The sequence below is a fragment of the Haemaphysalis longicornis genome, unplaced genomic scaffold (genome assembly GCF_048455015.1).
Source record: "Haemaphysalis longicornis isolate Haplotype H1 unplaced genomic scaffold, Haemaphysalis longicornis Haplotype H1 scaffold_8, whole genome shotgun sequence".
Taxonomy (NCBI): domain Eukaryota; kingdom Metazoa; phylum Arthropoda; class Arachnida; order Ixodida; family Ixodidae; genus Haemaphysalis; species Haemaphysalis longicornis.
Window position 1 is genome coordinate 93,550,737 of NW_027526445.1, and position 14,689 is coordinate 93,565,425.

At 49.9% G+C, this 14,689-nt stretch overlaps 1 protein-coding gene across 12 annotated transcripts in view; it reads right to left on the bottom strand.

The window, feature by feature from the left end:
* Snap25 (Synaptosomal-associated protein 25kDa) overlaps positions 1 to 14,689 on the bottom strand; it is a 294,533-nt gene that overhangs the window by 52,863 nt on the left and 226,981 nt on the right. For 4 of the 12 annotated variants that reach the window (XM_077680852.1, XM_077680851.1, XM_077680844.1 and 1 more), the window contains one exon: positions 11,635 to 11,646. The exons of the other annotated variants lie outside the window; for them this stretch is intronic. In XM_077680852.1, the coding sequence (XP_077536978.1) occupies positions 11,635 to 11,646 (12 nt within the window). The remainder of the gene's footprint in view (positions 1 to 11,634; positions 11,647 to 14,689) is intronic. 12 annotated transcript variants of the gene reach the window in all.

A 14,689-nucleotide genomic window follows, 5' to 3' on the forward strand; every position in this document is an offset into this window, starting at 1 on the left:
CGTCACGCGAAAGCATCGCGTTCAAACACCGTCCTCACTGGTCGGAGGGGTGCCTAATTTTTTTTTTTTCATCCAAAAGCGACAAGTGTGGATGCCCCGTTATCTGATCTTCCCGAAGATAACAGTAGTCGCAAATCATTTCAGAGTCATGAAGAGGGTGCGCAAGTTCAGGACAGGACGGATCGGATCGATTGCACGCGCGAACTAGGCCGCAATGGAGTCGACTACAGACACTTACGTAACGTCGCCTCGGTGAACTCAACAGCACAACAGCTAGCGGAACGAAAACGAAAGCCGTTATTACGGTTGAGCGAACTCAAAAGCGACAAAAACAGAACAGCAGAGGAGAGCCAAAACCTTGACCGACTAACATTGTCGGGATAACGACGGCACAAACGCGCCGAAGAGGAGGAGTTCAGTACTGGCGCAAGGCAGTGACGAAAAGAAAACAACTAAACAGCTACGCAAGGCAGACGAACGCTTACTTTGCCGAGCGGAACTGCTCAAGGCGAACGAAGACCCAACGGAAAGAGTCGCTTGTATCTACAGTCTTAAAGACAGTGCTCCTCATAAAGAAAAAAAAAAGTACGAGTTGCGGCTAACCTCGCGGATAAAAACAGTTTCCGCTGAATGTGTTTCTGTCAATTTAACCCCGACCTAAATCCATGTCCACACCGAAGAAAACTGAAACCGCGTTTGCAGGCTACAAAAGTGCTTGGAGGGGAACAGGCCAGAGGTCAGCCCGCACAAAGGGGGAGGGGGGGGGGGGGGAGAAAAAAAATAAGGTATAGGACATGAATATTTTACGTACCGCAAATCCCGACTTTCTCGGGGGGGGGGGGGGGGAAACGAGTTCAAGGGGGGCAGATAACGACGCTAAAAGAAGAATAAGTGACATAGTGGCGAATACAAGCAAATAACGCTGTCATCAAATCGAGGTCATCCACACACGACCCACGGTGATAGGCCACACGCCAGTTCAAAAGGGCACAGCCTTTACTGCTCGTGACAGCGATGTACACCCGAGCTTGAACCGCGACGAAGGACGCGAAATTCGTCGCTTCGCGAGCTCGAACAGCTCTTGGTCGCGGCCAAGGAAAAATTGAGTGCGGAGCTTTCGGATAAGCAAGAGTGTTCATATGTTTCTCCGTTTCGTTGCAGCCAACGCGTCCTTCATCTTAAAAATCTGGCGAGGCAATGTCCGATGCATTTAAGTTGGGATAGGGCACTCTGAAATTCAGCGCGATAAGAGGAGACACGGGGCGAAGAAGAAAAAAAAAGCCCACTCTTTCGCGGTAGGCTCCAAAGGCTCCGCTAGGTTACGAAACTTAGCGCTTAAAAAGTGCATGGGAGACTGAGAGACTGAAAAACTGCAACGAACGATTTGCAAAAAAAGAAAGCAAACGAAAGCGAAACTAAACCAGGTCGGGAAAGTCACAAAAGAGAACAAGAGAAGCTTGAAAAAATGACGAAATAAATTAACTAAATGCAAAACTCAAAAGCGAGACCAGACAGAACAAGCACGATTATTAACCGAAATAGGTAAGAAAAAAAAAAATAAAAGGAAGAAAAAGAAATGAAACGCGTCCACCATACTCATCGGGAATACGGAATAACTTTCGCTTTACGCTGCAAAAAGCAGCCAGATTGTATAGGTCGGGAACGTTGATATCACCGCGAAGTACACAATGCAGGCCTCACGCTCTTGAACTTTTCAGATCAATATTCCGGTTTAATCCAAGCAATCTACAGGGGAAGGTTCGGATACACCCGCGAAATGAGATGACGGCCTTTCGATATGAAATATCGCCTATGCCATTATTTGACGTTACACAACCCAGATATTGAAGTTTTTGCGGTGAAACTCTCTTTTGGCAGAGAGCATTGACGTTTAAGTCGGGTTTAGTAAACCTCGATTCGTTTAACCAGCTTACGTTTTGATTCTGTTTACAAAGGAGGGCGCAGGGAAATTGCTTTCCAAGACGTTCCTACAGTGTTTATATCCCGGGATGATTCGGCCGTCTCGTCATTTCACAAACGATACAGCGAACTCGGTAGATGGTTGTGCGCGGCTGCATCCCGTCTGCGAAGCCGAACATTAACGAGTTACGCAAGCGGCTGCAGTGGTGGCGTCGTTGGAGCGTAAAAAGTTAAGCGACACAAAACCGAATTCGCTTCATACGTACCAGGGAGGCTGCCGTCCGAAACGAAACTCGCTCGCTAGAAGCGAAAGGTAAAGCTACAACTCCGCCACTAGAGTGGGTCGCCTAGGCATTAGGGGTGAGTGCGACTGAAGGAGAGAATAAAATGGGAGCAAATAAGAAAAAAAAAAGAATTACATTCAAACCGTACACCATGAAACGGCGCGTGTTTTAAATGACGGCCGACGTCACGCGAGCGTCTGAAACAACGACCGGTAATGAACACCCTGACTAACCCGGAAAGTTTGGTAAGAAACTGAAGACGAATGCTTTGTTTCTTCGACCCGCGGTGTTCGAAGAAGCGCGGTAGTTGAGTACAATGCGATCGTAAAATCCGATCGCCGCCGCAGATTATACCTCCGCTTGGATGGACAGCGAGTACCAAAAGAACTGTAAAAAGATGCAGTACAAAGGAAAGACGGAACAAGTTTCCATTCTGAAAGAGTAGCTGTTACACCGGTACTTTTATTGTTTTTTTTAGAGAGAAAAGCATACGTGATTTTTCCCATCGGTTTCGCTACGCGGAAAGAAAACTTGGGCGCGGTACGAAAATGCCTCGGTGGCCGTGCCTACAGAGCTCCTAAACGGTGGTGTTCCGCCCCGAGCTGGGGAACTCAGTAGGAGCATGATCATTCCCTTTATGGTGCACGTAAAGGTTCTTCGATTTTTCGCATGACTATACGATCACGAATTCCAAGGGACCACCGCTAAAACCATTCTAAGCTTACTAGTGACTGAGCATAACCGAAAAGTTAGGCGACGTTTGGAGTAGTAATCACAGCGGTTAAATGCTCCCAAATATTTATTTCAGCTCCCACGATAATAATTTTCACGTCATCTTCACGACGAACGTAAGTAGACGACTTCGCACGACGAGATAGAACATCAGTATCGAAAGCTTGACAAACTTCATCACGCAACGATTTTCTCTGCGATCATCGGGATGCCCTCACCGCTTCAAGCTCGCGCGTTTGGAGGGACACGTAGCATCTACTTGTTCGTGACTGCCCAGTTTCTGCTTAAACAGCCGGAGTCTCTAACGCAACTCTTAAGAAAAAAGCCTAGCTTCAGACGGGGAAATAAGACGGCAGCGTTGGGGACCGCCTTACGAAATATACGCCGCAATGACGTTACGCCGGTTGCAATGCGGTTCAGTGTACCTCAGTCTCCAAGATTTAAGCGTTAGTTATTTTACGCTTAAACTGAATCCACGTTTCTGCAAGCCCAATTTTTATAAGATGGACGTGCTCGGAAGGCGTTAACCAGTTGTCTCGCGTAATGGCGAGGCAAGAAATGATCTTGAACACATTTTCTACAATGAAATGCGCGTAAATTGACAGAAAAGGCAATTGAAGACCGACTGGAGCATTTTTTAAAAATGTGTGAGCCCTCGTTCCACGCCGCGGTCCGGCTTGAAAATCCCGCGAAAGGGCGTTTCTCGCACGGTCTTCGCACGCCGTGCCAACCATGCTTTGCCTTCTAGCCATCCCGCTCGTTACTTTTGCTCGCTTTGGTAGCGGCATTTATCTCCAGTCGTCCATCTGACGCTGGGGGGCCAGAAGACTGGCGCGTCAGGCAGACAGGAGCCGCCACTGCGCCGCCAAGGCCGTATGCGCGAACGCAGCGCCCCCACTGCCAGCTCAGCGTGACGTCGCCTCTCCCCGCACGGTCTCCGTCTTCGTGTCATTTCCTGTCGCTCTCTGTCCAGGGATGACACCGCGAATTTTCACCGACGTGGCCTACCTATACCTCACGCAGGTACAATACTTTATTGATCGAAATAATATAGTATAGTGGCGTGTTTCAACTAAGAGCCCAAGAAAGCTCCGACGTACGCAGGCTCATTGCAACAACAAAGGCAGAAGACACGCACGAAGGTCGAGGGCTCACTAACGACCACCGTGCCAAGACGATACTCCTCTGCTTTCACAAGTCTTCCTTGCTAATTTATTCCCGAATCAATGCCGATCAACAAGACCTCCGGCAAATAAAAAGTAACCTGTCGCTACTTCTGCACTACGTATTCCTTGGTCGATTGACTGTGTGGTTTAGCGCGCCGACGCTCCACAGGCGATGAGGAGCGCCGTAGTGGAGGGCTCCGGATTAATTTTGACCGCCTGGGGATCTTTAACGTGCGCCGAAATCTCGAACACACGGGCGTTTTTGCTTTTCTCCTCCATCAGAAAAGCGGCCGTCGCGGCCGGGAATCGAGCACACGACCTTGTGCTCAGGACCACACTACGTATCCCTCTCTAACCACTGCACTGCCGTCGTCGGACAGTAAAGGTTTGAAAGAGACGTTGAACAACGAACGACGGTCCATGAGCAGTACACCCGCGGTGAGAGCGGGACTGAGAATCAACAAAGCTTCATGACGGCAGAGGAACAGCGAGCTGAAGGAGTGAATTAAGCTTTCTTCCAGTGCCGGCACAGTTCATCCAGGACAGGGGGGCATGCCATACGCTCTCCGCCCGTCAGAAAAACGAGGCCATTTCCTCCCGCAGACGGAATTGGAGCCCCGCCAGAGCAATCCCGAGGAGGCGGAAGTGATTTCCCGCTAACGATGACGACGACCACGACTCGGGAGGAAGAGGAGGGCGGGAAAGAACTCCTCGTCGGTTTCAACAGGACTCCAGGAGAGACTATTAGGGTGGCGGGCTTGCGGGAGGGCTTCCTCGGCAGTTCCCTTCCAAACGATCGGACGACGGACCAGCAAAGCAACGCATCAACCTGAAGAGGGGGCAGCTCGGTCTGCCCCGAAGTGCCGACTCTTATCTTCGCTGCGGACGCCATGGATCAACAAACCCAGCGGGGCGGATGCGACGCTGCTAAACGACGCGAATAGCCGAAGAAGACGGAGAGGGAAAAACAAGAGGGCCGTTAACTCGGCGGACAGAGGAAAGACGCAAATGAATCGATTACGTTCGGTTAGAGGAGGTTAGGACAGCATGCAACACGACCGCTGGTACGGAAGAGGAGAGCACCAGAGGAAGCAGAGATGAACAGTCGATGCTTTCCTGTTGTGCTTCCGCTTCCGCTGCGCTCCACGTTCTCAGGAGGGGGGAAAATAGCGGGTGATTATACGAAGAAGGCGCAAAACTAACATCGCTGCAGCTTTGACGGGGGCAGAATTAGGCTTCATCAGTTCGATTACGTAATAGCTCTGAAGGCTGAAGTAATCGGAAAGGCGGAAAACTCCATTAAAAAAGAAAGGAAGCGTTCAGTTTCGAGACTAACGAACCTCGAGCAGGTCGTCCAAATCAATCCGAAGCCACTTCATCGGGCACGTGAAATTAAATTTACTTTTAAAGATTTACACTTCAATCATGTGCGCAGACTGTGAAACTATGCATATGATATCAGACCTCCAGAAGTAGCACGGAAGAAAGAACAGCCAACTTTTTTGCCTGTATCAGCCATCGGACAGAAGGGGTTACAGTAGGGGTTACGTTTGCTAGGGTTACAAGTAAACGGGTCGACAGCGAACCAACCCCAACGTGCACGCACAACCCCCCCATGTCCCGACCTGGCTGCTACGAGCATGTAAACGCATTCTACACCGCACACTCTTTAAATTGTAATCGATCCGGGTAAACAAGATAAGGAAGGGTTCCAGTCCGCGGGACTTAGCTCCGGCTGGGAGGAGCGAGCGCTACGTCTGCGTGAAGTCACCGGGCCGTGCCCGCGCACTTCTCTCTCTCAGACCCTCTAACGCGACTGCTTTGAATGTGCCACTTCCGGAGCACGAGGGAGCCGCATCGGCGGACACCACTGGCTTTGCCGCGAAGCTTAATCGCGCGAGACTACGTATTCGCCACTGACGACCTCACAACGTAAGAGCTACCACAGCTGCACTATACAAGACATTTCTTCGGCAGTAGGCAGCCTGCGCTGATCAGTTCAGCACCGGAGCGACAACAAGACCTGATGCTACAAGATCTGGATTCAGCACAGGGCCGCGGCCTCCTGGTCTTCGGTGGCTGGTCAATATCCTGTTACCTCACCCTTTTTGCTCAATAAAAAGTTTCTTCTTTTTCCTCCTGGTTAGTATGCGGCGGAGAAGTTGCAGCATGCTGACCATACTAATATTTGGACCTCATACGGCACTCGGGTATGTGCTGACGTCGGGCACATTTTCAGTATAGCTTGCAACATTAATGGATTAACCAAGGCCGGAGATGGAACTCGGGTCTTCGAGCTTTTCTGAACGCTATGACGCCGCACCATGCGAACTCTCCCCATGCGTGGCGACAAGGCCCTGCGGCGTAAAGGGCGACACCAAGGCCGCCCCCCAGCGAGCGAGCACGACCTTCCATTTCGTGTCGAACTCATCAGCGCTTGTTCAACACCCTCTCGACACACCGTCCAGCGGATGCAGCAAGCCGGCCGCCGCTCCACGCACAACGGCGCCTCTTGTCCGCTTTCACGCGCTCGCGTTTAGGCGAACCGTCCATTCACCGTCGATGGAAGATGCCCACGTACATGCCTTCTAGAAGCTTGTTTGCTACGCCTCAATGGATGGTTTGCGGAATCCACATCCGGTACATCGTCACTCAGACCTTTGACAGTCGTTACGGCACACGATGCTAACGAGGGGACAACACGGACTGAACGCTGCGCTCTTCACGTCGTGTCGGCGACGGCGCCATGCCTCAATGCGGCGCCGGCGGCGAATGTCAAAGGGGGAGGCCGCTAAGAGGCGGCAGCTGGAGGAATGTTGGACACACGAGAGCGACGTCCCGAGAAGGCCGCCAGACCCACCGCAGCCGGGCCTAAAAGCAAGAAACGCCGGGAAGCAGGACGCCAGCGCGTCATTAATGAGGGACCCGGCGCAGAGCACAACTTTCGAGGTAATCAAACGAACAAACAAGGGCGCACATTCTTCGGGTGGAACAGCCACCACGTCACTCTGTTGGTCTTCGTCTTTCTGCGCTCTTTGCTTAATGCGGCTGTCGGTGCGCGCGCTCTGGTTCCTAATTGCTCGCGAATGTGTGGCGCGGCCGGCTTGGGCGCGCTTTTGTTGTGGGTCGGCAAGACGACACCGGATAGCTGGGCTGAGGTCGCCGAAGGCTTACGCCTGGCGCAGCGAATGCTTTGGCTGACTGGCTCGGATTTTGTCCGCTCTCTCTATTTGCAGTGCACTGGCGCGGACGACCACTCATCGCTACTGCTCAGCTTAAGCTCGCGCAATGGAACGCCTCGTGCTATGGAACGCATCCCAAGGAGCCGTTTCGCTGTTACACACGCTGACGCCGGCTTCAATGGGTCCATTAACGCTTTCGCATTCACACATAGTGCGCGTCTTGTAGCGGGCGCTACTGAACTACACAACACCGTAAGTCCTAAATCGGTGATTACTTTTACCCCCCGTGTCGCAATAAAGCAATAATATCAACCATGCGGTTCCGGCAGTCACAAATACAGCTTTCAAGCTTAAGAGGACCACGTCGCACGGATAACGTTTTCGCGATCATTTGTGTGTTATAGGCTAATGAGAGGGAAAAAAATGAAGGAAACTTACAATAATGCGTAAGACTTGAAGGTAGCGAAGCTGCACGCAACAGTAGCGTTTTTCCTCTTTTTCGACTCACGGCGTCGTTTAAGCCTCGCCGCTGTACGAGGGACCACAGCTGGATGTTCGTCTTCCGCTATCGCACTCGGTTCTGCGCCGTACGTGGCCTCCTGGCCTTCCTTCGTGGCGCGCGCTTATCGCTGCGGCGGCGGCCTCCTCGCCTTCCTCCGGTACGTCCCGCGCACGGGTCCCGCGCACGTCTCCTTTCCCTCCTCGCATATCTATCCCCGTTATCGGGCCGCTGCTCCGTGCCGGGCGTTTGCGAAAGGGGGTGTGCTAGGCTTCTCGCTCTCAAGGGCAAAACTGGCCACCCCGCGAAAACTGCCTGAGGTAGCGTAGTGAAGCTTGCGCTACAAAAAAATAATTCGTGGCCCCACGGAATTTTCGACAGCCTCCGAATTAAAAAATAAAAAAAGGCTCACCACACAGATGAAACCCAACTAACACTTCGTGCGATGTCAACGGCCAAAGCGAACCAACCATAGTTTCAAGCTTGCCGTTAGAAGAACTCGGCCGCAAATAATCTGGGCGCATTCATCGAAGGACGTACCGAGAAAAAACTGAGCGCTCGGAAACCTGAAAATAAAAACAGCAGGCAGCGATCCGCGAACCTAAAGCTCGAGGGGTTTCCCGAATTAATGACCTCGATAAGCATCGAATTAGCGCTTAAGCGCGTCGCTCCACACAGGAGGCTGCAACGAGTGCTCGCTGCAATAGTCGAACGATACGTATTACGCAAACGCTGCGCTGGAAAACAGTCGTCATTACTCATTCAACGTAAAACTAACTACCCTCGGGGGAGACCTCACCAGGCGGGTGAAGTTGGAGTACAATGTCGGGGACAAAAGATAACAGAGTGGCAATGCGAAATAGCTACCGAAAGCTCCATCAGACACATGAGCGAACTAAGCGCGAAAACGAAGCGGCGAATATGCGACAGAGGCGTGTACATCTTATACATTTACACACACACGCACACAGACGCGGATTAGAACGAAACTTCGCAGGACCCCGCGCGGAACTTCCCGGAACAGACGTCGATGTATACGAGCCTCTGGAGGGATCAGCCTCTTTCTGTTCGCAGTCGCAACAAACGCAGACGACCGTTAGCGACGAGATGACCGCACTGCGCGATAGCCAGCCACGCAGCACGGCATTACTAATTCAACGCTCGCATTACAGCGCGCGAGGAGAGAATTAGGGTAGCAAGGTTCAACCCTGGCATTTGTGAGACCACGCGTTCACCCTGAGCGACTATGCGATGTTCGCGTAAGCTGCGGAGAAGTTTGGGGGGAACCCGCAACGGTTTCTGTTTCCGCCTCTGTCCTCGGTTTCGGTTAGACCGAGAGCGTCCGTGTTTTCTTGGTCTATCGTTATCGGCATGAGTGCGTTTAACTAGCGAAGTACTCCAATGCCTTACTGAAGAGGAACGATCTTGAACACCAACTGTCCTTACCTAAGAAACTAGGGACATCGCCAGTATACCGTTCAAATTAAATCCTACAGCTTCTGTCTGCTTGTCTAGGGCTAAACAAAATCATCCCGGTGTTGTTCCATCCGGCGTGGGACCTGTCATCTCGGACAGCGTCTCGAATCCATCCACTATAAGCGAGATCCAATGAACACAGAAGAAAATAAATTACACCACGGACACAAAAGTGTGGACGCTTTACATATGTACGACCCCCTAAATATGCGCACACATGTAATATGCGTTGATACACCCTGTGTTGTTCGAGTTCATGCGTTGTTGAGGTGAGTCACCCTACTCGCCCGGCGGCTACCCGGCACCCCGGGCCCACCCGGCGGCTGCGGCGGCCGCGGCGGCCGCTGCCGCCATGGACCCCATGCCGTACTCGTGCGGACTTTCTGCAAGACCACACATGCACACACGCGCGGGACGATGCATTAGGGACCTCACAGCGCAGACTCTTGCAGCGTAAGGAACCGCGCAACGGACTAGAACACCCCGTTCGTATTCCCGCGAGAACAAAGACTCGGAAACGTTGCTTCGGAGGTAGAACCAGGGATCAAGTAACCTTGGAGGTTTAGATACGGAGGAGAGGGGAAGAATAAAATTTGGGGCCATAAAGAAGGGCTACATAACCGAACGATTACAATGCCGTCACCACAAGAGTGACGAGCTCGGCTTCGGCGATCAACGACCGCGGAGGGACGAAAACAAACAAACAAATAAAAGACGACAGACGAAAACGGAGCAGCTCTCTCTGACGACGCCCGGGGGACCGGTTATAGCAACTGTGTAAAAACCGCGCGCTGAAAGAGAGAAGAGAATGAGAAGTAAACCGTACTAAGAGGAATTAAGGCCCCGCAGACTCTCGCGTAATGGCTTCGCCAACATCAAACTAGACACCGAACTACATACCCTTATTAAAAGAAAAAGAGCGTGTCATTCCTGACACAACGCTCAGAGGGGTGTCATGCAGTATCCAAAATGAAACCCTGTAATGATCGAAATGACCGCGGATCCATCAGTCTATTCAGGTCGCAAGGCGCCGACAGAAAAAAACAAACACGAAAAAATAAAGACAGGGGAGAATACACGCAGGGGACGAGTAGATTTCTCAGAGTTGGGGCGAATAGCAACGAAATTTTCTCTTCGAAGTGAGAACAACAGGAACACAACTGCTGATGCAGTGAAGGTATATCGACGGCGATAATTCAAGAGCTTTCGATAGCGACAGAAACGGCACCGATAATTTTCCCTGGGCTTAGACTCAATTCCAACGTTATCAGCGCGAGCAACCCGTCTCAGCTGGAAAGAACCGAACGGGATGCAAAGAAAATGCAGAGGCTACGCCACGTCGGAAACCGGCTCGACACAATAAATAAATAAACAAAGCTACTTAAACTGGAACTATCACATTTTCCCGAACAGGTTAATCCTTGTCACCACGTCCGCTCCCACTGACTACTGCGCGAACGTTGAGAGAAAATACGCAATGGAAACACCGCGGGGAGTTAACCGAGCGAGAGCTCACTAATTACGCATAAAATTTGCAGAGCAGGCAGGCAAAGCGGGTACATTCCCTCGTCGCTAAGAGCTCTGCAACGGGCCAGGAAGCGGGAGAAGAGGGAAATAGGGACCTTTGCCCCTAACGCCTAACGGCCCTCTCTCGCGACGTAACGTCTCTCGTTGCGTCTAACGAAGAAGGAAGCTGCAAGTCGACGACGGATGCATCCCGAAATGCGGAAAGACGAGGAACGAGCATTACGGAGCGAGCCAAGTTGGGTCCCTAACGGGCAAGCTTTCCGTAGGGTACCCCGCAAGAAGCACTTTACGCCCACTCCTGTTCATTTATTTTGCTCCTACGTTAGCCGTCTTTTTTTCCCGCTGGAAGCAGCGTCATTAGTCAGAGTAAACCGGCAACACGTTCGCGACGCCATCCAATCTATTTGATCGACGCCCGCTCACGAACCATGCGCAGCATATCATCGCCGACAGTCTTGCTGTACACCTCCCTCCTCCCCAGTTGGGGACTAATTTCCCTAGCTAGAGGCTCTCCACAAGGCGAATGACAAACGAAACCGAAGCCAGCTAGGAACCGAAGCCAGGAAAAATACGAGGGGACGAAGGGATGATTTTCTTTTTGCACTCACTATGTTTTGATACCTTCCAAACTTGTAGCGGCTTATCTAATTAATTTTCGCGCCATTCATTATCAATATGCAACAATGTTTACGCCAGACCCCGTCCCCTTTCGCTTTTACGCGTGTACGCACCGGCTGCAGGTCATTATGGACGGCTGGTTGACAAAATATATAAATAAACGGCGTCCTGAATATTCCGCCACATACTTAAGAACAACAAGAAAAAGAAAAAGCAGAGGGTAAACCTACGCCTCAATGGGGCTGATGTCAGAAAAAGTATGTGTGAGGACAAATATATAGTGCAAACAAAGGAATGAAACGAAGTGATGCGGCGAAAAGAAAAAGAAGTGCGTGAGGTGTGCGAGAGAGTTGCAGAAGAAGACGGAAAAAAGATATTTTAAGGGAGGAAAAGAAAAAAGAGGGGAAGGGTGATTGGGTGGGGGAGGAAAACGAAAAGGAACAACAAATCAGCGATGCTCAACACAACAAAACAATTTAAAGAAATGCGAAAAGCAAAATCACTGCCGCAACAAAATATCACAGGTAATTCATAATTTGGGCTGCAACAAGCGTATAAAGCAAAAAGAAAAATACCAAAATCATACCAGGCACTGCAAAGAAAAGCACAATCATAATTGCACAACTCAAAAGTACAAAAATATGAGCTAAACGAGTGAAAAGGTATACAAGGAGCGACAAAACCGAGTTTCTTTTTTAAAGGGGCCATGAAGACAACCCACAGTCTCATTTTATGCCACACCGGCGTCTGGTCACGGCTGCGAAAAACGCCGTTAATGTCAAAAAGAATGTACAAAAGACACACTCTGAAAAATTTTCATACTTCGCGCCACACAACTTCAGCTGTGACGCACTGGGGAGGTACAATAAAAGCAGAATAATCAATGAGTTAACTCCGCGCTAGCATTCAGTCAGAGCGATCAAGCGGAATCAGCATAACCATGCATAATCACAGAATGTTTATCGGTGGTAGCTGTACAGTCGGAGGCAGCCAATCGTATTAACTAGTCGTTGCGACGTCACCGGGTTTTTGCGAGAAGGTGTCGGATGAGTGAGCACGAAATTATGTTTTCGCTCGCTATCAGCTTAATCCGACGTGGCATTCTTTTTTTTTTTTTTCAAATCACGCAAACTTGTATTTTGTCTTCATGATCCCTGTAACACTCTCGCGCCATATTACAACAGCAATAACGCACAAAAAATGTACAATTGTTCAGCGCACATGCTCTAGAGCTATTTTATCATGACCACGGCATTTATTCACAGCTGGTATCTAAACTTGGTTAGCTGAGATAAAAAGGGAATAAATCTGGCCATGACTGAGTTCACTAAAATGCTATTAAACATGCCATTGCCGTAATGTACATATGGATTCGGCACAAACTGGATATTATATGTATTTACAATAGACTGTATCTAAACGTTATGTTGATTAAGCAAACCTTAAATCCGTCGACGCAGGGCCCCATAGCTAGAGCCACGATTAGCGACAAGCCATAGTTTGAAGCCATTTAAACTGGCCTAACTTTCTATACATAACATTTCAGGCCAAGATAATGCTATAAATGTCGTCAAATTGTCAGGCCAATGAAAAAGTTGCGGTGGGAGCAGAACAGCGAATTTGTAAAGTAGGGTACAGGGACGAAAAATTCGAATACGCGCTAAAGGCTAGGGTAGAGTAACACAACAGCAATAAAATTATGAACCCTGGCCTTCGCGGGGTCAAGTGCACAACCATGGTGCGGTCGCCGCCTGCTTTACGATGACGTCTGCCACGTGTTTTGAACGGCCACTGACCCCTTCCCAGAAATAACGGGGGATGGGGGGATGGGGGGATGGGATGAGCTGCAATTCGCAGCCACAGATGAAGAAGAAGCCTACAGCTTCGAAAGCCGTTTCGGCCGCCGCAATGCGACTTGGCAAAACCGCTTAATGCTGGCAACAACGCTTCCACGAAATGCGATGAGCCTTCTCATAACGACGCGTATATCGACGATGTATATATACCGCCTTCTCTTTCCGCGCTCTCCTTATCGCCACACGCAGCCAAATGGCCCGTGCAGACGGGTTACGCAATCGCCGTCATATAATTTGCATGTCTGCGCCCGCGCTCCGGCTAATCCGATGCGTCGACCTCGGCGCGTATTACCCCCCGCGCAACGAACGGCACACGGGCCATAAAACGCAAATAGATGCGCTCCCCAGAGCCAATCGTGACCTCCACAGGCATAGGTGGAGAGGGGTCAGGACTGTTACGCAATAGATGTGCGGCGGCCGCGAAAGTGGATTACACAACCGACCGATACATCAATTTTCTCCCAGTGCTTTTTAGCTAAAAAAGCAAAATTTCCGTCTGGTTGGTTGCCTGCAAAGTTATTCGTATATCATTTTGTAAGGGCCTTCCAAACGAAGCACACGCGCCACGCCCTTTTTTTTTTTTTTTTTTCTGGGTGGGGGGGGAATGCGAATTAAACGGATGGAAAAATTGTATCTGCATACAGTTTGAACGCCGAGCTGAGCGCATACAGCAGACGAGATATTAAGCTTCGTATTTTCTCCGACGCACTTGCAACCTATCAATAAATGTTATATTGCCGAAATGTAAAAGTTGGTACAGTAACAGTGCGTTATTGGATTGTCGGAGGACCCGGAGAAACAAAGTAAAGCTATGTTGGACGTTTGCGTGCCATCCTGTTTTTCCCCGACACTGACGTAACTGGGCAGATGTGGTTATAATTGTTCGGGCGAACTAGCGACGTTTCGTACAATTGCAAGAAGGCCGCTGCATTTAGCACGATAAAACAAAGCAGCGGCAAAAAATAGAGAAAACGCAAGCATGCGATCCGTCATCGTAACAGTAATTAAACTGCCGCTATAACAAAATCTATTAATTCAAAATCTCGCTTTACACGAAGTGTTTCGTAGTCTCCACTGAAATGTATAGACACCATCGTACCCGCTTTTAACAGAATATCGCTTATAACGAAGCGTTTTGTGTACCGAGCAGTTCGTTATAACGAGAGTTCACTATACTGTGTACGTCACTATAAGACGCCGCGCGCCATAATCTTTGTTTGATTCATTATATAGACCACAGAAACGTTTAGGTTATATTAAGCGAACGTTCTACTAAACGAACGAGGAAAACGTACGTCGGATGTACAGTAGACTCGCAATAATTAAAACTCGAAGGGCCCCGATGATATTGTTTGAATTATCAGAAGCTCTAAAAAAAAGAACAAAGAATGGATGACGGCTTTGTTTTTCCATGAGAGTTCAAAACAAA